Here is a 24,624-nt window from a genome sequence, read left to right on the forward strand (position 1 = left end):
TTAGGCAGTGAAGAAGAAATAATTACATTTTTACCACTAAAATGTTGTTTTATCCCCAGATTTTACATTTACATTGGAAAATAGGTAGATAGGTAAATGGTCCCTACACCCATAGATGAATTCTCAGAGGGGTGTCATTTCCAAAATGGGGTCACTTCAGGGGGGGATTCTGCTGTTGTGGCACTTTGGAGAGCCGCTAAGTGCCAGAACTACAGAATCCCCCCTGAAGTGACCCCATTTTGGAAATGACACCCCTCTGGGAATTCATCTATGGGTATAGTGACCATTTTCACTGCATGGATGATTTCCAATATATTGTGTCCAGCTTGTGTCTCTGGAGACCTCCCCCCACCTACCCCCGGAAATTGTTAAGTCAGCTCTACTCAAATGTGTCTGTCACTAAATAAACCAAATGCTTGAATGTCAAAACAGTTCAAAAACGTGGTTCTGTATGGAAGATTGTAAAGCCGTCATGGAGGCATAAGGCTGGCAGTGATGGGCATTGTGGGTAATAATAGCGGGGATCATGCCTCATTCCTCTCTAGGAACATACACGACATCTTCTCTGGGGGTTCTTTCTTGTTTCAGTTACTGGGATGAGTGCAATAAAATGTCGCTCAGTGAGTCTTCTAACATCTTCACATTATAAAGGATTGGCGGGGACAACATTGTCAAAAACAAGATTTTCAGTGACCTTTTCCTGATAATCAAGGAAAGTATCTGCATTTCCGGCTTTTTTGTATAACACAAAAGAATTATATGTGGCCACCTGAAACAAATAAATGACTAACTTTTTATACCAGATATATGATTTTCTTGATACCTGGTATGGCTGTAGAACCTGATCTGCAAGGTCAACCCCCCCATATATTTGTTGTAGTCAATGACTAAAAACAGGTTTTGGAGTAGTGGATCCCTGTTGGTCTGCAGTGGCCCTTGTGGCATCTGGGTGGATTGAGCTCAGGATAAAAATATCTTTTTTATCCTTATACTTAAGGACAAGCAGCTCTCCATTGCGTAAAGCCCCTGACTGCCCCTTTCAGAACTTTTTGCTGACCAATGATTCTGGAAACCCCTGATGTTTTTTTCGAATGGTCCCAGAAGCCCCTATGTTATGTTCAACCAGACTTTTAAATAGAGGTATGCTGGTGTAGTAGTTGTCAACATACAGATTGCAGCCTTTTTGTAAAAATGGAGTTATCGGCTCCCAAACGATTTTTCCAGATGTCCCCAGATAAGTAGGGCATCCTGGTGGGTGTAGTTGGCTATCTTTCCCCTCATAAATGTGTAAAGCTGATGTGTATCTGATTGAACGCTCGCACATTTTATAGAGCTTTATTCCGAACCTTGCCCTCTTAGAAGGAATAAATTGCTTGAGGTGCAGTCTTCCTTTGAATTTTACAAGGGACTCATCAATGGAAATGTTTTCTGTTGGGGTGTAAAGCTTTAAGAACTTTTCTGTCAAGTCTTCGATGATGGGTCTGATTTTGAATAGTCTGTCATGTTCTGGGACATTTCTGGGCAGGCATCGACTATTGTCGTTAAAATGCCAAAATCTCATGAGCATCTCATAACAGGTGCTAGGAAGAACGGCAGAAATCATAGCGGTGGCTTGAACAGGCGGTTGGACCAATAAGACCAAATGCTCATTTTTTTTAACAAGCCTCATAATGAATGTAAGTCCTAAAAATGTTTTCATTTCTAGGACATTAGTTGGTGTCCATAAATTTGACCTAGCATAATAGGATCGTGGATTCTGGCTGATGAATTGGGACGCATATAAATTTGTAGGACAATATGCTCTAGCAAGCTATCTGTCAGAAACAAATTAAAAAAATTAATTGGTGCAAAATTTTAACTCCTCCACATTTATACCAGGAATGGCATTAAAATTAGGGATGAATGGAGTAGTCGAATCAGAAGCCTCCCATCTGGGAAATGCTACATCAAGAGGCAAAGCCCCTTGGACATTGGTGTGCGCCAATTCTCGAGCACTAGGGACAGCGCTAGTACTGGGCATTGTTCCCTGAGTTGGAGACATTTCTCCAGAAGCGCTATTTGTCCTTCTTGTTGTACTGGTCCTTGTGTGTGAGGATGGACCAGAATCACTGCTCATTTCTGAGCTATCACTGTCGCTGCTACTAAAGCCCTCGAAATCCTCATCGCCATCTGACACTGCACTTTCTTCACTGTCAGAACATAAAAGTGCATAAGCCTCCTCTGTACTATAAAACTTAAGGGCCATTTTATTCGTTTTTTTTTTTTTTTTCGGAAAAAGAAAACTCTGACGTGACTGACGGGACCCAATTATTGGGGAGACAATTGAGAAAAGCCTAATTCTTTAGCCTAACACTAACCCTAACTATAGCATTAACTGTAACCTGCCTTATCTGTTTTTCCATTGACAGATGATGGACCTGAGTGGGGACTTGTTTTTTGTGAGATGAGAATTGGTATTATTTTCGCCTACATAACATTGATTGGTTTCTTTTTATTCGATATTTGGGAGGCAGAATGAACAAACAGTTGAACACCGCACACTACTGGCTCATCCAACAAGGTTTTCTATTAGACTGTGAACTGTCATTGTTTTGGTAAATAAAGTTTTTTACATAGTTTGCCATTTTTATGGACAGTTTAAGTAGAAATGTTCAAAAATATAAAACTCAAGGATATTTTATTAATAAATAATTGTTTTTTATCTTAGCAGATGACCGTACCAGGAGATCAGAGGGACAGCTGACATCTTCAATTTTTAAATCTGATGATCTTGAGATCCTACAAGATACAACAGAAGTGATTGCCATTACTCCAGATATACCATCATCCATTCACAGCAAAGATCTGTCATCTGATTATATGAAACAGGTCCCACCTTCTGATTCATTACTGACTACTAAGGAAAATCAAAGTCACAAAAGAGGCATTATAAAACAAACTGCTCCTAAAGCAAAGAAGTCATTTTCCTGTTCAGAATGTGGGAAATGTTTTAAACAGAAATGGAATCTTGATATACACCAAAGAACTCACACAGGAGTGAAGCCTTTTTCCTGTTCAGAATGTGGGAAATGTTTTAACCAGAAAGGGAATCTTGATATACACCAAAGAACTCACACAGGAAAGAAGTCATTTTCATGTTCAGAATGTGGGAAATGTTTTAACAAGAAATCACATTTTGTAACACACCAGAGAGCTCACACAGGAGAGAAGCCTTTTTCCTGTTCAGAATGTGGGAAATGTTTTAACCAGAAAGGGTGTCTTAATGAACATCATAGAACTCACACAGGGGAGAAGCCTTTTTCATGTTCAGAATGTGGCAAATGTTTTACTCAGAATTCACATCTTGTTAGACATGAGAGAATTCACCCAGGAGAGAGGCCATATTCATGTTCAAAATGTGGGAAATGTTTTAAATGGAAAATAGATCTTGATCACCATCAAATAACCCACACAGGGAAGCTTTTTTCCTGTTCAGAATGTGGGAAATGTTTTAACCATAAAGGGAATTTTGTTACTCACCAAAGAACGCACACAGGGGAGAAGCCTTTTTCATGTTCAGAATGTGGGAAATGTTTTAACCGGAAAGCGCTTCTTGTTAGACATCAGAGCAGTCACACAGGGGAGAAGCCGTTTTCATTTTCTTAATGTGGGAAATATTTTACTTGGAAATCAACTGTTAATAAACATCAGAGATGTCACATAGTGGGAAGCCTTTTTATGTTCATAGTGTTGGAATAGTTTTAACCAAAACTGAATCTTTTTAAATGGGTTGTCTCTTGTCATTCCTCATGTTTGCTGACAAAAAGATAAAACTAAACTTTATTAATTCCAAATGTAAAACTATACCCATAATTCACCCCTTGAAGGTTAGTCAATAGGTGACTAATAGAAAAAACATGTGCCCCACAGTTCAGTATATAGTGTGAGGTGACGTATAGACAGTCACTGTCCAAGCCTCTTATTTCTGCAGGCTTCATCGTCCTCACCAAAGGCGTCTTCAGGAGACTATATAATATTGACCTATATTCAAGCGAGACTAGACAAATAAACCTAAAATCATGTATCATGTTATCCGAAACAGTCAGAAAACCAGCCACATATTGGCAGATCCCAGACCTCAGACTATATACTGTGTAAGTTTATAAGCCCCTCCAGTGTCAGGAATAGATAGTATGTGACAATACAGTATAATTCTTGTGTTTTTCTCCTATAGGGACTGCCCTAGTTTGGTAATGTAACTGCTGTTAATTAGTAGTGCAGACAAATTGTCCTAGACTAAACTCAGTCTTCAGACGGCCCAATATGTACCACTCAGGGAAAACTTACCTGCTCCAAAGATCATTAGCAGCTTCTAACTAATGGCCATGCTGCGGTCTGTCAGGGAATGAGTGCAATATCGGTATAAAGACTAGGGATATGTGCAGTCATAATGTCTGGGAGATCTGTGCCATTAATTAGTATGAATATGGAAATTATCTCTGAAAGGTAAGTGTTCCCTGAGCGGTATATACGGTATTATCACATACTATCTATTCCTGACACTGGAGTGGCTTATAAACTTACACAGTATATAGTCTGAGGTCTGGGATCTGCCAATATGTGGCTAGTTTTCTGACTGTTTCGGATAACATGATACATGATTTTAGGGTTTTCTTCGTCTAGTCCCGCTTGAATATAGACAAACTAATCAAGGATACTAGATGTGGTACCGAGGACCAAAGACGGGGTACTCAGAAGGAAGCTAAGAAAAAGGAAGGAAAACTTCTTTCCTGCATGCTGACCAACGCAAGAAGCCTGACCAATAAGATTGAAGATCGGGAGTTGGTAATGTATGAGGAAAAATACGACATAGTAGGAATAACTGAGACATGGTTAGACGACAGCTATGACTGGGCGGCTAACTTGCAAGGATATGATTTGTTTAGGAGGGATCGTAAAAAAAGGAAAGGGGGTGGAGTCTGTCTATATATAAAGTCCACTTTAAAGCCCACACTAAGAGAAGATATACAAGAGGGAAATGAAGAGGTGGAGTCTCTATGGGTGGAGATACAAGGAGAGAAAAGTTATAAAATCCTCATAGGGGTTTGTTATAAGCCACCAAATATAACAGAAACCACTGAAAATGTATTATTGAAACAAAGAGACAAAGCAGCAAATCCCAATGAGGTGATTATTATGGGAGACTTCAACTACCCCGACATAGACTGGGAAACGGAAACCTGCGGATCTCAGAGAGGAAACCAATTTCTGTCAGTGACCAAGGATAATTATCTGTCCCCACTTGTGCAGGGCCCAACTAGAGGGACGGCCCTTCTGGACTTAATGTTAAGCCACAGGCCAGATAGAATAACAGAAGTCCGAGTCGATGGCACCGAGGGAACAGTGACCACAATATAATACAAGTCCACTTGTCCTTCAGTAAGGTGCCCTGGAAGGGGGTTACCAAAACGCTGAATTTCAGGAAAGCAAAGTTTGATCAGCTTAGATAGGACCTTCGCCGAATTGATTGGGACAATGTCCTCAAAAATAGGAGCACAGAAAATAAATGGGAAATATTTAAATCAGTCTTACACACCCACTGCGAGCTAGCCATACCGTACAGAAATAAAAGGGCTAGGAACAGGAGAACACCAATGTGGCTAAATAAGGATGTAAAAAGAGCAATAACTAACAAGAACAAGGCATTTAGGAAGCTAAAACAAGAAGGCAATGAAGAAGCATTAAAAAGTTATAGAGAAAAAAATAAAATGTGCAAAAAACAAATACATTTAGCAAAAGTGGAAACTGAGAGACTCATTGCTAAGGAAAGTAAAACAAACCCCAAACTATTCTTTAATTATATAAACAGTAAAAAGATTAAAATTGATGGTGTCGGCCCTTTAAAGAACAATGAGGGTGAAATCATAGAGAGCGATATGGGAAAAGCAAATGTTTTAACCCCTTAACCCCCAAAGGTGGTTTGTACGTTCATGCCCGGGCCAATTTTTACAATTCTGACCACTGTCCCTTTATGAGGTAATAACTCTGAAACGCTTCCATGGATCCCGGTGATTCTGACATTGTTTTCTCGTGACATATTGTACTTCATGCTAGTGTTAAAATTTCATTCATATAACTTGCGTTTATTTGTGAAAAAAATGGAAATTTGGCGAAAATTTTGAAAATTTCGCAATTTTCCAACTTTGAATTTTTATGCCCTTAAATCACAGAGATATGTCACACAAAAAACTTAATAAGTAACATTTCCCACATGTTTACATCAGCACAATTTTGGAACCAAATTTTTTTTTGTTAGGAAGTTATAAGGGTTAAAAGTTGACCAGCGATTTCTTATTTTTACACCATTTTATTTTTACGGACCACATCACATTTGAAGTCACTTTGAGGGGTCTATATGATAGAAAATACCCAAAAGTGACACCATATCTAAAGGGCTGTCACATTGTAGAAGGATCAACTTTATTCTCATTTGCACAAGGAAAGACTAGAAGCAATGGGATGAAACTGAAGCGGAGGAGACACAGATTAGATATTAGAAAAAACTTTTTGACAGTTAGAGTGATCAATGAGTGGAACAGGCTGCCACGAGAAGTGGTGAGTTCTCCTTCAATGGAAGTCTTCAAACAGAGGCTGGACAGACATCTGACTGGGATGATTTAGCGAATCCTGCTTTGAGCAGGGGGTTGGACCAGATGGCCCAGGAGGTCCCTTCCAACTCTACGATTCTATGATTCCATTCTAAAAACTGCACCCATTAAGGTGCTCAAAACCACATTCAATAAGTTTATTAACCCTTCAGGTGCTTCACAGGAACTTTTTGAATATTTAAAAAAAATGAACATTTAACTTTTTCACAAAAAAAACCTTCAGGTTCAATTTTTTTTATTTTACCAAGTGTGAAAGGAGAAATTAGACTGCAAAAGTTATTGTGCTATTTGTCCTGAGTACGCTGATACCTGATATGTGGGGGGAACCACTGTTTCGACTCATGGCAGAGCTCAGAAGGGAAGAAGTGCCGTTTGACTATTTCAATGCAAAATTGGCTGGAATTCAGATTGGACGCCATGTCACGTTTGGAGAGCCCCTGATGTACCTAAACAGTGGAAACCCCCTACAAGTGACCTCATTTTGGAAACTAGACCCCCCAAGGAACTTGTGGCCAAAAGTATTGACACCCCTGCAATTCTGTCAGATAATACTCCGTTTCTTCCTAAAAATGATTGCAAACACAAATTCTTTGGTATTATTATCTTCATTTAATTTGTCTTAAATGAAAAAACACAAAAAGAATTGTCCTAAAGCCAAATTGGATATAATTCCACACCAAACATAAAAAAGAGGGTGGACAAAAGTATTGGCACTGTTTGAAAAATCATGTGATGCTTCTCTAATTTGTGTAATTAACAGCACCTGTAACTTACCTGTGGCACCTAACAGGTGTTGGCAATAACTAAATCACACTTGCAGCCAGTTGGCATGGATTAAAGTTGACTCAATATCTGTCCTGTGTCCTTGTGTGTACCACATTGAGCATGGAGAAAAAAAAGACCAAAGAACTGTCTGAGGACTTGAGAAACCAAATTGTGAGGAAGCATGAGCAATCTCAAGGCTACAAGTCCATCTCCAAAGACCTGAATGTTCCTGTGTCTACCGTGCACAGTGTCATCAAGAAGTTTAAAGCCCATGGCACTGTGGCTAACCTCCCTAGATGTGGACGGAAAAGAAAAATTGGCAAGAGATTTCAACGCAAGATTGTGCGGATGTTGGATAAAGAACCTCCACTAACATCCAAACAAGTTCAAGCTGCCCTGCAGTCCGAGGGTACAACAGTGTCAACCCGTACTATCCATCGGTGTCTGAATGAAAAGTTACTGTATGGTAGGAGACCCAGGAAGACCCCACTTCTTACCCCGAGACATAAAAAAGCCAGGCTGGAGTTTGCAAAAACTTACCTGAAAAAGCCTAAAACGTTTTGGAAGAATGTTCTCTGGTCAGATGAGTCAAAAGTAGAGCTTTTTGGGCAAAGGCATCAACATAGACTTTACAGGAGAAAAAAAAGGCATTCAAAGAAAAGAACACGGTCCCTACAGTCAAACATGGCAGAGGTTCCCTGATGCTTTGGGGTTGCTTTGCTGCCTCTGGCACTGGACTGCTTGACCGTGTGCATGGCATTATGAAGTCAGAAGACTACCAACAAATTTTGCAGCATAATGTAGGGCCCAGTGTGAGAAAGCTGGGTCTCCCTCAGAGGTCATGGGTCTTCCAGCAGGACAATGACCCAAAACACACTTCAAAAAGCACTAGAAAATGGTTTGAGAGAAAGCACTGGAGACTTCTAAGGTGGCCAGCAATGAGTCCAGACCTGAATCCCATAGAACACCTGTGGAGAGATCTAAAAATGGCAGTTTGGAGAAGGCACCCTTCAAATATCAGGGACCTGGAGTAGTTTGCCAAAGAAGAATGGTCTAAAATTCCAGCAGAGCATTGTAAGAAACTCATTGATGGTTACCAGAAGCGGTTGGTCGCAGTTATTTTGGCTAAAGGTTGTGCAACCAAGTATTAGGCTGAGGGTGCCAATACTTTTGTCTGGCCCATTTTTGGAGTTTTGTGTGAAATGATCAATGTTTTGCTTTTTGCTTCATTCTCTTTTGTGTTTTTTCATTTAAGACAAATTAAATGAAGATAATACCAAAGAATTTGTGTTTGCAATCATTTTCAGGAAGAAACTGAGTATTATCTGACAGAATTGCAGGGGTGTCAATATTTTTGGCCACAACTGTAGATGTGTGGTGAGAACTTTGAACCCCCATGGGCTTCACAGAAGTTTATAACGTACAGTCGTACAATTAAAAAATGAAATTTTTTCCTCAAAAATGATCTTTTCACCCTCAATTCTTATTTTTCCAACCATCATCCACAGAGCCAGAGGGGATTTAGCAGAGTAGTTTGGGGGACATGTAGGACTTGTTATTTATCACTTTTTATTCTGCTGTTTGTGAGGTAGGATGTACAAAAAGACGGTAATTCTGCTAATGTTTTCTATTATGTGATTGTACGGCACCTTCACACGACCTGTCATGTTTTTCACAGATGCCACGTGTCCCCTATTTGACCTATGGTGCTGCTCTCATGTCCATGTTTTCCCAGCAGCACAGATGACAAAGGGCCAATACAAGTCTATGAGTCCGTGTAAATGTGCCGTCTGTGTGCTGTACATGTGTCGTCCGTGTGCTGTACATGTGCCGTACGTGTGCTGTACATGAGCCGTCCGTGTGCTGTAGATGTGCCATTCGTGTTTAACACGGAAATTATATGAGAAGCTTTGTAATTCCATTATCCATATGGATGACCAAGATCAGAGTCTCATTATCCCTAGTAGAGAAGCTCCAGAGACAAAGACCCCGTCTGGTCCTAACACGCTGGGGGCCCGGAGTATCCAGCCACGGGGCCCGGATTCTCTCATTTGTGGCCCCAGCATTTCTTGTAGAATAAATCCCTTTCTCACACAGTCCTGTAGTAATGACTTTGTTCTCAAGTTTTGTAGGAGGGTTCGTCTGACTCCATCTTATGTTATCGGTATAAGTGCGAGAGACCAACGACCGCAGTTTTACCGTGTGTGTCCGGGTTCAGTTCTACAGTGTGAGAGATGCAGGGTCTGTGACCGAAGCTGGGGATATACAGGTGTAAACAGTGTACACTGTGGGGTCTGCTACCGAAGCTGGGGGTATACGGGTGTATACAGCGTACACAGGTGTCTGCGTCCAAAGCTGGGGGTATACAGGTGTATACAGCATACACAGAGGGGTCTATGACCGAAGCTGGGGGTTTACAGGTGTATACAGTGTACACCGGGGTTTGCAACCAAAGCTAGGGGTCTACATGTGTATACAGTGTACACAGGAGTCTGCGACTGAAGCTGGGGATATACGGGTGTGTACAGCCTACACACAGGGGTCTGTGACCGAAGCTGGGGGTATATGGGTGTATACAGTGTACACAGGGGTCTGCGACAGAAGCTGTGGGTATACGTGTGTATACAGTGTACACAGGGGTCTGCGACCGAAGCTGGGGGCATACAGATGTATACAGCATACACACAGGGGTCTGCAACCAAACCTGGGGGTATATGGTTGTATACAGCATACTGTTATGATTGGGTCACCGAGGAGGAGAGCAAGCCCAAGCTAAGCCACAGAAAACCAGAGAAGTTGGTAACTAGACAGATTGCAGACCTCTGATCCTATCCACACAACTATCAGTAGCCGTGGAGGGTGCCTGCGATGATCCTAGACGCCTTGGCACAGCCGGAGAGCTAACTAAGCCTAAAGGAAGAAAGGGGAAATCTAAACTGCCCCGAAGTAGACCCCAAAGGAAGATAGCCCCCAAACATATTGTCAGTGAGACAAGATGAAAACGCAAACGTAGGCAGGAAAATAGACTGACCAAATGATGGGGCCCACACTAACTAGACAGGAGAGGAAAGGAAAGACACTGTCTGCAATCACGCAAAAAACCCTGCCAAAAAGTCCAACACGTCTGATGCAAAAAATACTGAAGTTGCATGACTTCACCCACTATATCAGCACTCTGGTATATTCTGAAAGCAGAGCAAAAAGAGGCCAATCTAATAAGGGATGAAAACAAACTGGCACAAGCAGTAACATATGGATGGAGATTCAGCACAGCCCCAGCCGGAGCTGGCTGACCCGCACAAAACTGAAATAGACAAAACCAGATCAAATGTGAACAGAATAGCAAAATAACACTTAGCTGAACATGCAGGGACTGAGCTGGAAACTAAGACCTCAGGAGGCAGGAAAAAATCACCAGCAGGGATAGAGGGAGTTGGCTGTCTTAAATTCAGTCTGAAACCCCAGATCTCCAATCGTCGTCCTCATTATCAGGTGGCAAGCCTCTGTTAATCAGATCAGCTCCATTACCTCCAGTAACCACCAGAGGGAGCCCAGAAAGAGAACTCACAACCCCTCTGTCAATTTGACCAGCTCCACTATGTTCAGTAGTAACCAGAGGTAGGCCAGAAAGCGAATTCACAACAGCTTACACACAGGGGTCTGGAACCGAACCTGGGGGTATGCGGGTGTATACAGAGTACACAGAGGGGTCTGCAACTGAAGCTGGGGGAATACAGGTGTATACAGCATACACAGAAGGGTCTCCAACTGAAGCTGGGGATATACGGGTGTATACAGCGTACACAGGGGGGTCCTCAACCAAAGCTGGGGTATTTGGGTGTATACAGCATACACAGAGGGGTCTGTGACCAAAGCTTGGGGTATACGGGTGTATACAGCATACACAGATGGGTCTGTGACTGAAGATGGGGTATACAGAGTACACAGATGGGTCGGCACAAATGCGGCTCCGCTCCAAACACCCTGTACACAGGGCTCCGCTCCGTACACTTCGTACAGATGAGGCTCCGCTCTGTACATCTCACACACATGCGGCTCCGCACCGTACACCTCCTACACACGCGGCTCCGCTCCGTACACCTCGTACACACGGCTCCGCTCCATACACCTTGTACGCACGGCCCTGCTCCGCACACCTCATACACACGGTTCTGCTCCGTACACCTCGTACACAAGCGATTCTGCTCTGTACACCTCATACACACAGGGCTCCGCTCCGTATACCTCGTACACACGCAGCTCCGCTCTGTACACCTCGCACACACACTTCTCCACTCCGTACACCTCATACACACTGTTCTGCTCCGTACACCTCGTACACAAGCGATTCTGCTCTGTACACCTCGTAAACACAGGGCTCCACTCCGTACACCTCGTACACACACAGCTCCGCTCCGTACACCTCGTACACACAGGGCTCTGCTCCGTACACCTCGTACACACACTTCTCCACTCCGTACACCTCGTACACATGTGGCTCTGCTCCGTACACCTCGTAAACACAGGGCTCCGCTCCGTACACCTCGTACACACACAGCTCTGCTCCGTACACCTCGTACAAACACGGCTCCGCTCCGTACACCTCGTACACACGCGGCTCCACTCCGTACACCTCGTACACATGCGGCTCTGCTCCGTACACGTGGCCCCACTCCGTACAGCTCGTACACGTGGCTCCGCTCTGTACACCTTGTACACACACGGCTCCGTTCCGTACACCTCATACACACACGGCTCCGCTCCGTACACCTCGTACACACACGGCTCCGCTCCGTACACCTCGTACACACACGGCTCCGCTCTGTACACCTTGTAAACACACGGCCCCGCTCTGTACACCCCGTACACACACGGCTCCGCTCCGTACACCTCGTACACATGCGACTCTGCTCCGTACACATGTGGCCCCGCTCCGTACACCTCGTACACACACGGCTCCGCTCCGTACACCTTGTACACACACGGCTCCGCTCCGTACACCTTGTACACATGCGGCTCTGCTCCGTACACCTCGTACACACACGGCCCCGCTCCGTATACCCCGTACACACATGGCTCCGCTCCGTACACCTCACACACACGGCTCCGCTCCGTACACCTCGTACATACACGGCTCCGCTCCGTACACCTCGTACACACGCGCCTCTGCTACATCCACCCTATAAACCCCTCCTGACTCCACACAGAAACTTCCCCTCATCCAGCACCATGACAACCAGCACAGCAGAGTCCTGCACACACTGAGGCCCCTGATCATGTGACTCCTGACTCCTCCCCTCCTGTGACCTCATCACAGGTCCTGTGCGCACAGAGCAGCTGTAGAAATCTCCGGACTCGGGGGTCTCACCAGACTTCGCTCTTTTCTTGCAGGGGCCGCAGTGGATTTCATCCTGGATCCATAGAGCTGAATAGAGGAGCGATGTTCCTTCACTCTGATGGGAATTGATGGTGACGATTGTCCAACGTCCACGTTACCGAGGAAATCCCCCCAGGACTGCAGCCGGTAAAGACCCCGATATCCACAGGTGTCCCCTCTAATTGGGGGAAAGGGATAGAAAAGCCTCTTATCCCGAGGGGAAACCCTGTACATGGAGACATCGGCCTCAGATCTCTCCTGTCCTGTTCTTCCAGAAAAGCCTCAAACTTCTGTGTGTGACTCAGAGCTGAGATCTAACGTGAGAGAAGATTCCAGTGCGGGGAAGACGGGAAACCTTCATATAGACGGCCGGTGGGGATGGAGGCAGTGACCGACTCTGGCCACATCTGTCTCTAGAGCCGCAGTAGAAGATGAAGATGTCGTCCTCATCATGAAGGAGTTATTTCTCATGTCGCGTGTAATGAATATCTCCTGCAGTATTGCTAATGCCGATTCCAGTGTCGGTAATGAGAGGAGAATTAGCGTTATGGAAGATGAGTCTATGAGGAACGTGTTCAGCTGCCGACTCCGAGGAGGAAACTGCTTGTTGTCTGTGGCCTAAATATATAGGTTTTATTAGTAGATGTCAGGGGAGAAAACTAAACCCTGTAAGATAATAAATCTCCTCATATGTTTCCCTTATTATCTCCAGTAATTGTATTATTACACAGGATTCTTATGATGTTACATCGGATCATCTTCTCATTCAGGTCTCTACAATATTGGATCCTCTCAGTGAAGATCTTCTACAAAAGAGAGTTTTCCTAATTTACCCATCAAGGATGGATATGGACAGAGACAAGATGGCGGAGAGGATGTTACACCTCACCCTAGAGATCCTCTTCCGTCTCACTGGAGAGGTGAGAGATTCTGATGACGTCACATTACATCATTCTTATCTATGGGAATAACAGATGGACAGAACTGGAGAGGTGAGGACTCTGGAAATGTCTGTAGTGAGATTTATTAATGTGTCTCTCCATAACCAGGATTACACCGTGGTGAAGAAGACCTCTAGTGATCGCTGTCAGGACCCTGTGTCTGAGGGATGGGGAAGACCCCTGAGCCCAATCACGGGGCCTCCACCTCACCCCCTGATCCATGAGGACATGAATGACCAGAAGGTCTTAGAACTCATCCACAAGATGATTGAGCTGCTGACTGGAGAGGTGACACTGCTGGGAATGCTGGGACATTATACAGTAACGCTATGAAGAGATCGGGGGGATGATGGTATCATTGTATGTGTCAGGTTCCTATAAGGTGTCAGGATGTCGCTGTCTATTTCTCCATGGAGGAGTGGGAGTATTTAGAAGGACACAGAGATCTGTACAAGAATGTCATAATGGAGGTTCCCCAGCCCCTCACATCTCCAGGTAATAGGACTAAGACTGGGTTCACACGTAGCGGAACTCTCGCGGAAATTCCCGCGAAAATTTCGGAATTCCATTCCGCGGGAAAATTGCATTTTAAATTCTCGCGATTTTCCCACGGAAAAACTAGCATTTTGCAAGCGTAATTAGCTTGCAGAATTGCTAGCGTTATCCAAGTGATCTGGAGCATCGCTTGGAGAACTGATTGACAGGTTGGTCACACACATCAAACATAGAGTTTGACGAGTGTGACCAACTTTTTACTATTGAGGCCACCTATGCGGCATCAATAGTAAAAGATGGAATGTAAAAAATAGTAATAAAAAAAAAAATATTGTTATTCTCACCTTCCGATGTCCCGCGCAGCCTTCTCGCCTCTCTCCACGCTCCCGGTCCCAGTAATCCTTTGCGACAATTACCGCGATGACGTCTGTTCTCGTGGGATCGCGACGTCTCGCGGTCCTTTGCGATGACGTCACGCGAATGACCGCGAGACTTCGCGATCCCGCGAGAACGGACATCATCGCTCGCAAAGGCTTACTGGGACCGGGAGCGTGGAGAGAGGCGGGAAGGCTGCGCGGGATGTCGGAAGGTGAGAATAACAATATTTTTTATTTTAAATTCTATTTTTTACAGTGATGTGGTGCCCAAAGCCCGAAGGACAGTCTCCTCTCCTCCGGACCGTGGGTACCATCCGCAAATGTTCATTTCGCATGGTGTGCACAGCCACATGCAGAAAGTAAGCAGAACAATGCATCCCTATGGGTGCGGGATCGCCGCGATTCCGCGAAATTAATGAGCATGCTGCGTTTTTTACCGTGAAGCGATTCCGCCGCGGTGAAAACCACAGCATTGCGGAATGCATGGGATGCTTATTTTTCGCGGCAAAATCGCGCGGTTAAAACCGCTGCGGAAACGCGAAAAAAAGCCACATGTGAACTCAGCCTAAATACACACGGCCTATAGTTATCTGTATGTAGAGAATGAATTCAGTCCCTGTATGTGTTTCCTCCAGATCTATCCAGTAAGAGGACAACACCAGAGAGATGTCCCCGTCCTCTTCTTCCACAGGACTGTAACCAAGAAGATCCCAATGTCCCTCAGGATCATCAGGTAGGTGGAGATAAGGTGTCAGGAGATCCCCCCCTATGATGTGTAGACGGCTGTGAAGGTCTTGTGCTCAGTCTTGTTTTATCTCACCATCCTGGTAGCTCTTCTCTGAACTTGATCTCGCTTTTCAATGCTTTTTTAAAATGTGGTGCCCAGAACTGGACACAGTGTTTCAGAAGAGATCTGACCAAGAAGGAGTAGACGAGAATAATTATTTGACGTGATTTAGACTCTATACTTCTCTAAATACGTCACAGAACTTATGTTGGCAGCGGATTACTCATGATTCTCTCCAAGAGTGTGACAACAGAACTTGTTTATTCGAGAACAATCAGGAACAATATATGATCAGCTTAATAGATCAGGAATAAATCATTTCTGTGTCTCTATCTATGCAGCATCTACAGAAGGTTGCTTCTCTCATACACAGACAGGAAAACAAGAAATACAATCACATGCTTTCCCTGTGTGAGCCTCTGGGAGGTTTTTTTTAACTTTTAAAACATCATACAAAACTGTCAACTAAACACTCATACACCCCACTCAACAACGACTTACCCTGTTAGTCCCATTGCGGTTCTGAAGTCCACAAACTTGGCTCTTGATAATGGCTTTGTCATACCATCAGCTATCATCTTGTCAGACTCGCAATAAACAAACTAGAGTAAACCACGTTCTACTAAGTCACGTAAGTGGTGATGTTTTACATCAATGTGCTTAGTCCTTGCACTAATCTTACTGCTGGCAAGGTAACTGTTGGTTGAGCTAATGGCTTGCCAAAATCTTCCAAAAGTTGTTTCAACCAAATTATTTCTTGACTTGCATAAGCAGCAGACATATATTCTGCTTCTGTAGAAGATAATGCGACTGGCACTTGTTTTCTGTTGGACCAAGAAATTAAATTTTCTCCTAATTAGAACAAGTAACCACTTGTTGATTTCCGATCGCTTGAATCTCCAGCCCAATCTGCATCCACATAACCTCTGAGAGTGAGATCTCCTGATGCAGAAATCCTAAGATTTAGCCTTAGAGTTTCTCAAAGAATTCTCCTAATTGCATTCCACTCTCTTTGGCGTGGCTTGCTTACACGACGACAGTCTGTGGTTGTGATATCCGAACGAGTTGCGGTTGCTATGTACAGAAGCGCCCCCACTGCTTGTCTTTAACTCTCATTGCTGGGTAGCAGATCTCCTTCTAACTTTAAGTAGGATGGATCCATTGGTGTTGACGCACCTTTGCTTTCTGACATTCCAAACTGGTTTAGGATTGCGGAAATTTTAGAACTTTGGTCAAGAAGAAAACTCCCATCTTCATCTCTATGGATTTGGATTCCCAAATAATACGTCATATTTCTAATGTCCTTAGTCTCAAAAGTGCTGGTTGAGAATTTCTCCTAGCTTTGCAATTTCCTTTTCATCTTGATAAGACATGATTACATCGTCTACATATAGGAGAACATACATCCACTCCTTCGCCGCTACATTTTTCGTGTACAAGCATGGATCAGCTTGAGATCTCTTAAATCCTTCATCCCTCAAATCCTTGTTCATTTTCGAGTTCCAAGCTCTTGCCGACTGCTTAAGTCCATAGAGAGATTTTTGCATTTTACAAACAAGGTGCTCTTAAACATAATAACATAGTTAGCAAGGCCGAAAAAAGCCATGTGTCCATCCAGTTCAGCCTATATTCCGTCAGAATAAATCCCCAGATCTATGTCCTTCTACATCCAGCAGGTAAACAGAAAATACAGTCACATGCTCTTCCCGTGTGAGCCTCTGGGAGTTTTTTTTTAAAACTTTATAGACAGCATACAAATCTAGAAACAAAACACTCATTGACAGGAATGGAGTTGTTGCACTAAACATATTTCAACAACTTGTGTAATGAGAACGGTGGAGATGGTAGGATTAGAGCTGATCATAGATGGGACTTCTCCATCTGTCGGTGACTTTTACAATATTTGTTTCAGGGTGAAGATCTGACCCATATTAATACTACAGAGACATATGTGAGGGGTGATGAGCGGTGTAAAGAGGAGATTCCCACATATGACTACCCAGGTGAGTAGTAACCACTGAATGCAGAGAAGTCACAGATTCCTCTCAGTCACCGGCTGTGGCTGTTTTATCGGTGGTGTAGTCCGGCCGTATTACCATGGTCACCATTTTGCCTCTAGACCACAACATTCTCCTCCACCCAAAACTGTTCAAATGACTTTGGGCATTGAAAGCCCTTTTCTATAGAACTTAGAACCTGGAGGATCCATCCACCTCAAAATGCTGACCGTTACCTGCCCAGTTCTGTAACTATAAAGCCAAATGACAGCGTACGTAGAATGTGCTGACAAGATAGAAAATCACTTGAAGAAAAATATTATGATGGGCCTGTAAGAGAAAGCGGAGGGTAATGATGCTGTTGTCTTCCTAGAATCCCAAGATCTAATTTCAGAGCTGAAATCTCATCTCCCGAGATCTTGATACCGAGATCTCCATCTGCGCATGCGTCGCCCCCAGGCTGCCATGTTCACGGAGTCTTCCGCACAGGAGGAAACCACGGATATGCGGGGGGCTCTGGCCTTTCACAAAATGTCAGCAGAGCCCCCAGCAGCGGCGGACACACCAGGCAGCAGCAGCGGACACCCTGGGCAGCAGTGCCAGGCACTCCAGCAGCACCAAACTCTCTCAGTGGCGCACTACTCATCGGACACCCCCTCATCCCACCCTGTGGCCTGCAGCATCACCCCACTCCTGCCTCCTCCAGCAGCAACTATGGGACCCCACTTCACCACAGCAATAAGACGCATGGATTATAAGAAGCACCACCGTGTTATTAAAAATAATTTTTCCTATTTTTCTCCTCACAATTTGGGGTGTGTCTTATAATTCGGAGCGTCTTATAATCCAAAAAATACGGTAACATGTTTTTTTATTCTAGTTCTTTTTGTACAGGTTCATTTTGTATGGTAGTCTGATGATGGTGGGATCGGCCTGCCTCACTTATGTGAGTCTGCAACTACCTGGTAGCCTTTAAAATAAGGTCTCCATTACCTCTGCCAAATGCCTGAGATCTAAATTTAAGACACATCAGCTCTGCACTATTATAAGAAGTTATCCGTAAATGTCTAATATTTCTTGAAACTCATCTGACAGAAAATATTGGCCCTTACGATGGTTTAGATTGCCAAGAGCCACCGAGCCCCAAACTCTAATTACCCAGAGAGTGTTCACCAGGATAATAGGAAACAAATGGACCTTACAAATGATTTCCCAATGTCTCTTGAATCCAACAATCCCCTATATATGTTTGTACACTACTCTCTGGGCACATGGTAGGGTAAGAAAGGAAGGAGCGCCATTTAGCTATTCGTACCCAGATCTTGATGGAATACTTTGCAGACACAATGTATTGGGAGCACTGTTAGTGATCACCTGGCAGATGAAAAGATGGCCACCACGAGAAGGCTTGGCTCTATCTACTCTATTTTCCAGATCCCAGTGATTGCCTTGCTCATCATCCTTTAACCCCTCTTCATGGATCTGGACTTACACAGAGACCCCTAGGCTTGGGCCAAGGTGTTACCTGCTATTCTGTGGAGTGAGATGGCAAGAAGAATAGTCAGGTAGTTGGTCATAACCAGGAGGGCAGAGAAAGTACAAAATCAGAAGACACAAGTGTAGTCAGTAAGCGGGCTGGGATTACACCAGGAAACAAATACACCAGCTGAGCACAGAGGACTGAACCAGAGGAGAACAAGGCGGTATCTGGCAGATTCCGGGAATATGCTTCAAGCTTTAGTAGGGTTTGGTGCTTTCTAATTGGCTTAAGCAGGTAGCAGATTGCTACCAGATTGCTGGACAGCACACAAACCCATACTGCCAGGCTGGATGAAACTACTGGTCTCAGGCTCCCTAATCTTATTGGCTGGACAGAGCCAGCGCCACCCAGAGCTTCTGGTTTTGACGTCTCTTCTATTACCAGCAACGCCTGCACAATAAATAAGGCGCTGCTTGGTGATGGAATCAAACATCGCAGGAGCAGATTCCAGTGGAGAGGGGACACACCATCTGCAGATGCCCTAATATAGCAAAATTACAGGGAACTAAAGCAGTAGAAATCCCCATAAAGTGGCTCCATTATGGAAATTATAACCCTCAGTGAATTATTCTATGGGAGTAGTGACACTTTACGGAAATTAGCTCGCACTGGATGTTGCAACATGAAAATTGCACATTTGCCATTTTATTACCCAACACATAATGCCCAGATTGTGCTCCAGGAAACACACACCGTAAATTAAGTGGGTTCTTCTCACTATAGTAATGCCCAATATATGGATGCTAAATATGGTTTGGGCGCACTGCAAGGCTCAGAAGAGAGTGGATATTTGACTTTGGGAGAGCGGATATTGCTGGATTGGTTTATGGAAGCCATGTTGCTTTTCAAGAGCTTTTGAGCCACAAATATTGTGGAAACCTTTTGGTTTTCCTCTGACAGATGATGGACCTTAGTGGTGTCTTGTGTTTCCGTGAGATGAGTAGAAGTTTTATTGGTATAATTTTCACCTATATAACATTGTTTGGTGGCTTTTTATTCCATGTTTGGGAAGCAGAATGAACAAACCATTGAACACCATGATGCACTGGTTCATGCTATGAGGCTTTCCATTAGACTGTGAACTGTCATTGTCTTGGAGAATAATTTAATATTTTTAAAAAGCTTGTATTTTTTATGGACAGCTTAAGTAGAAATGTTCAAAAGTATAAAATTTGAGGATATTTTATTCAAAATTATTAATTGGTTTTATTTTTAGCAGATGACTGTACCAGGAGATCAGAGGGAACGCTGACATCTTCAATTTTTATATCTGATGATCTTGAGATCTCACAGGACCCAATTGAAGTTAATGACATTACTCCAGATATACCATCATCCCTTCATAGCAAAGATCTGTCATCTGATCCTATGAAACAGGTCCCATCTTTTGGTTCATTACCAACTACTAAGGAAAATCAAAGTCACAATATAGGCATTAAAAAATTAATTGATTCTAAAGGAAAGGAGACATTTTCATACTCAGAATATGGAAATAGTTTTCTTGAAAAGACTGTTCTTAAACATGAAAAAATTCATATAACAGAGAATAGATTTTCCTGTTCAGAATGTGGGAAATGTTTTACTCAGAATTCACATCTTGTTGCACATGAGAGAATTCACACAGGGGAGAAGCCATATTCATGTTCAGAATGTGGGAAATGTTTTAGCCAGAAATCAGATTTGGTTAAGCACCATAAAACTCACACTGGGGAGAAGCCTTTTTCCTGTTCACAATGTGGGAAATGTTTTAGCAAAAAATCAAATTGTGTTAAGCACCAGAGAACTCACAGAGGGGAGAAGCCTTTTTCCTGTTCAGAATGTGGGAAATGTTTTAGCAATAAATCAGATTGTGTTAAGCACCAGAGAATCCACACAGGGGAGAAGCTTTTTTCCTGTTCAGAATGTGGGAAATGTTTTATGAAGAAATCAGATTTGGTTAAGCACCAACGAACTCACACAGGGGAGAACCCTTTTTCCTGTTCAGAATGTGGGAAATGTTTTAACTGGAAATCACAATTGGTTTATCACCATAGAACTCACACGGGGGAGAAGCCTTTTTCCTGTTCAGAATGTGGGAAAAGTTTTAACTGGAAATCAGATTTGTTTAAGCACCAAAGAACTCACACGGGGGAGAAGCCTTTTTCCTGTTCAGAATGTGGGAACTGTTTTGCACATAAATCACATTTTGTTACTCACCATAGAACTCACACAGGGGAGAAGCCTTTTTCCTGTTCAGAATGTGGGAAATGTTTTACAAAGAAGTCAGATTTGGTTAGGCACCAAAAAATTCATACAGGGGAGAAGCCTTTTTCCTGTTCAGAATGTGGGAAATGCTTTTCAGATAAATCACATTTCGTTACTCACCATAAAACTCACACAGGGGAGAAGCCTTTTTCCTGTTCAGAATGTGGGAAATGTTTTACAAAGAAATCAGATATGGTTAAGCACCAAACAACTCACACAGGGGAGAAGCCTTTTTCCTGTTCAGAATGTGGGAAATGTTTTACCCAGAAATCATATTTGATTAAGCACCTAAGAACTCACACAGGGGAGAAGCCTTTTTCCTGTTCAGAATGTGGGAAATGTTTTGTGAGGAAATCATCTCTTCTTAGTCACCAAAAAACTCACACAGGGGAGAAACCTTTTTCATGTCCTTAATGTGGGAAATGTTTTCTATCTAAATCAACTCTTAATAAACGTCAGGGAAGTCATACGGGGAGAAGCTTTTTTCATGTTCAAAATGTTGGAAATATTTTAACTCAAAATTGTATCTTCTTAAATGTGTTGACCACTACTCGGACAACCCCTTGTCATTACTCATGTTTGGCAATGTTAAAATAAAAACACTCATTGTGCGAGAATGATCAGTACTAAATATATTGAACAGCCATGTCAGACTGAGCTGCCATGTTAGAAAAACTTTCGCCAACTAAACATTGCAGCTAATGAGATGACCTTATGGGAGCTCTAGCCAGAATTTAGACATAAAATGACATCAGAGCCATTAGCAGTAGAGTTGAGCGAAACAGGTCGACCAGATTCATAAGTCGCCGACTTATGCAAAAGTTGGCCATGCGGTCGTCAACCCAAGCGCCAAAGTCGGTTTTCCCAGAATGCCAGCATGTGACTTTTTTCAGCCAATGAGCAAGGACGTAAACTGTGGGCAATGAGATGACATGTGCAGCATCCGGGGGGAGAGAGAGAGATTTCACCGCCTCTAGGGTTAAAATTCATGCCGGCGAAAATCTTCCGGGCATGCGCACTTTAAAAAAGCGGTTCGGCATGTAGGTGTGTTTACTGTCCTCCACTCACTGCTGACTTTTATTCCCCATTGAGTTGCATTGGGTTTCGTGTTTCACGATAGTCGGCCAATTTAGTTCGACTCGACTTTTGAGAATGTCGGGTTTCATGAAACCTGACTCGACCCTAAAAAAGGCAAAGTCGCTCATCCCTAATTATCAGGTATGGTTGGCATACACAAAGGTTAATAGGAGTAGCTGCAGGGCATTGTGAGAGTAAATAATGGTGTCACATGGTAGTAAGTAGTGTCTGTGATGAGGACAATACAGTAGTCAATATGTGAAGAGTTATGTGAGTAATGACATTAGATAAAAGGGACATGGGGATTTGTGGACTGTAATGGAGTTTGGTGAAATACTCCTAAATATTGTCATTTTGTATTATCACTTTCTTTAGTATTCTAGAATACATGTCTTCCCTGCAGTATGAGGTTATCATGTATACACCTTTTACCGCTCTATGTAGTTCGTTTGTCTAACCATATATATAAAAAGCCCAAATGAGGTCCTCTATATATTCAGAAGTAGAAATCAACAACACAGCCTACAAACGTTACTCCCATAAACAACATTTCAGTATGAAATAAATATTTATTTCAACAAAACACATAAAAAAATGTAAAGACAAGAGATTATGTAGAGAGAAATCATCAGGTATGTATATAAAACATATCTAAATCTGTCCCAAAATATAGTTTAGAAAAATCCTTTACATACAGTATATACAGTATATATATATATACTGTATATAAGTTGAAAGACCATATGGAAGAAGTATAACAATTACAGGGCCTCACGAAAGTATTCAGCTCCCTGGAACTTTTCAACCTTTTCCCACATATCATGCTTCAAACATAAAGATACCAAATGTAAATTTTTGGTGAAGAATCAACAACAAGTAGGAGACAATTGTGAAGTTGAACGAAATTTACTAAAAAGTGAGACATACAATATTATTTGGCCCCTTTACTTTCAGTGCAGCAAACTCACTCCAGAAGTTCATTGAGGATCTCTGAATGATCCAATGTTGTCCCAAATGACTGTTGATGATAAATATAATCCACCTGTGTGTAATCCAGTCTCCGTATAAATGCACCAGCTCTGTGATAGTCTCAGGGTTCTGTTTGAAGCACAGAGAGCATCATGAAGACCAAGGAACATAACAGGCAGGTCTGTGATACTGTTGTGGAGAAGTTTAAAGCCGGATTTGGATACAAAATGATTTCCAAAACTTTAAAGGGAACCTGTCACCTCCCAGGCATTTTTAAGTAAAAGAGCCACCTTGTGCAGCACTAATGCTGCATTTTGTCAAGGTGGCGCTTTTATTTAGCGTCCCTTCCACCGCCGAAATAATCGTTTTTAAAATTGGTCAGACATACCTGATATTTGACAGGGGAGCAGGTCTTTCCCCCCTGGACACAGACGCCTCACATACGTCAGTCATGTCCAGCTTTCGAATTTGGCGCAGCCTCCTCAGCATTCATTTCTTTTTTTCAAGCCTACGCTGTAATATTCTTTCAGTGGTGCAGCAGGACCTGTGATGACATCAGCACCATGTGACCAGTAGGAGCGGAGCTCACCAGAGCAGTGGTGCAGCAGGACCTGTGATGACATCAGCACCATGTGACCAGTAGGGGCGGAGCTCACCAGAGCAGTGGTGCAGCAGGACCTGTGATGACGTCAGCCCCATGTGACCAATAGGGGCGGAGCTCAGCAAAGCAGTGGTGCAGCAGGACCTGTGATGATGTCAGCACCATGTGACCTGTAGGGGCAGAGCTGAGCAGGGCAGCAGTGCAGCAAGACGTGTGGTGACGTCAGAATACGCTGAGGAGTTGGCGCCAAATTCAAAAGCATGACATGACTGACTTACGTGAGGCAAAAAAGCAGCCGACTGCACAGCAGGGACTAAGTGGATGCAAGCTCAAAGTTCATGAACCCAGATGAATAAGAAGGCCACAATATGGCCAAAACATTGTATTTTATACTGGCAGAATAAACCTTTGATACGGCTATCACCTGGATTGGATGCTGTTCCTTTTTTCTCTTATGACTTATGTGAGGCGTCTGTGTCCAGAGGGGAAAGACCTGCCCCTCTGTCAAATATCAGGTATGTCTGACCAATTTTTAAAACAATTATTTCTGCGGTGGAAGGGACGTTAAATAAAAGAGCCACCTTGACAGAATGCAGCATTAGTGCTGCACAAGGTGGCTCTTTTACTTAAAAACGCCTGGGGGGTGACAGGTTCCCTTTAAACATCCCAAGGAGCACTGTGCAAGCAATCATATTGAAATAGAAGGAGTATCATACCACTGCAAATCTACCAAGACCCGGCCGTCTCTCTAAACTTTCATCTCAAGCAAAGAGAAGACTGATCAGAGATGCAGCCAAGATGCCCATG

The 24,624-nt window shown here is 43.3% G+C and overlaps 2 protein-coding genes and 1 pseudogene across 2 annotated transcripts in view; 2 read left to right on the forward strand and 1 right to left on the reverse strand.

Moving 5' to 3' along the window:
• Nucleotides 1-21,787, forward strand: part of LOC141082431 (uncharacterized) — a 178,187-nt gene extending 156,400 nt beyond the window's left edge. Inside the window, exons 6-7 of the mRNA XM_073566374.1 lie at nt 2,711-3,629; nt 20,477-21,787. Coding sequence (XP_073422475.1) covers nt 2,711-3,629; nt 20,477-21,584 — 2,027 coding nt within the window. The 3' untranslated portion in view covers nt 21,585-21,787. The remainder of the gene's footprint in view (nt 1-2,710; nt 3,630-20,476) is intronic.
• Nucleotides 9,006-14,520, forward strand: LOC141082333 (oocyte zinc finger protein XlCOF8.4-like). Its single transcript, XM_073566280.1, has 3 exons — nt 9,006-9,020; nt 13,839-14,018; nt 14,102-14,520. The coding sequence occupies exons 1-3, from the start codon at nt 9,006-9,008 to the stop codon at nt 14,366-14,368; spliced, it is 462 nt and encodes a 153-aa protein (XP_073422381.1). The 3' UTR covers nt 14,369-14,520.
• LOC141082334 (uncharacterized) lies at nt 16,036-16,581 on the reverse strand (annotated as a pseudogene).
• Nucleotides 21,788-24,624: the final 2,837 nt, after the last annotated feature.

The sequence above is a fragment of the Dendrobates tinctorius genome, unplaced genomic scaffold (assembly GCF_039654945.1).
Source record: "Dendrobates tinctorius isolate UK_male_01 unplaced genomic scaffold, ASM3965494v1 ptg000017l, whole genome shotgun sequence".
NCBI lineage: Eukaryota > Metazoa > Chordata > Amphibia > Anura > Dendrobatidae > Dendrobates > Dendrobates tinctorius.

Bases quoted from the DNA above. Each gene is read 5' to 3' on its own strand.
- LOC141082333 (XM_073566280.1), top strand. The intron at 14,019-14,101 runs GTGACACTGCTG...TGTATGTGTCAG, and splicing joins TTGAGCTGCTGACTGGAGAG to GTTCCTATAAGGTGTCAGGA.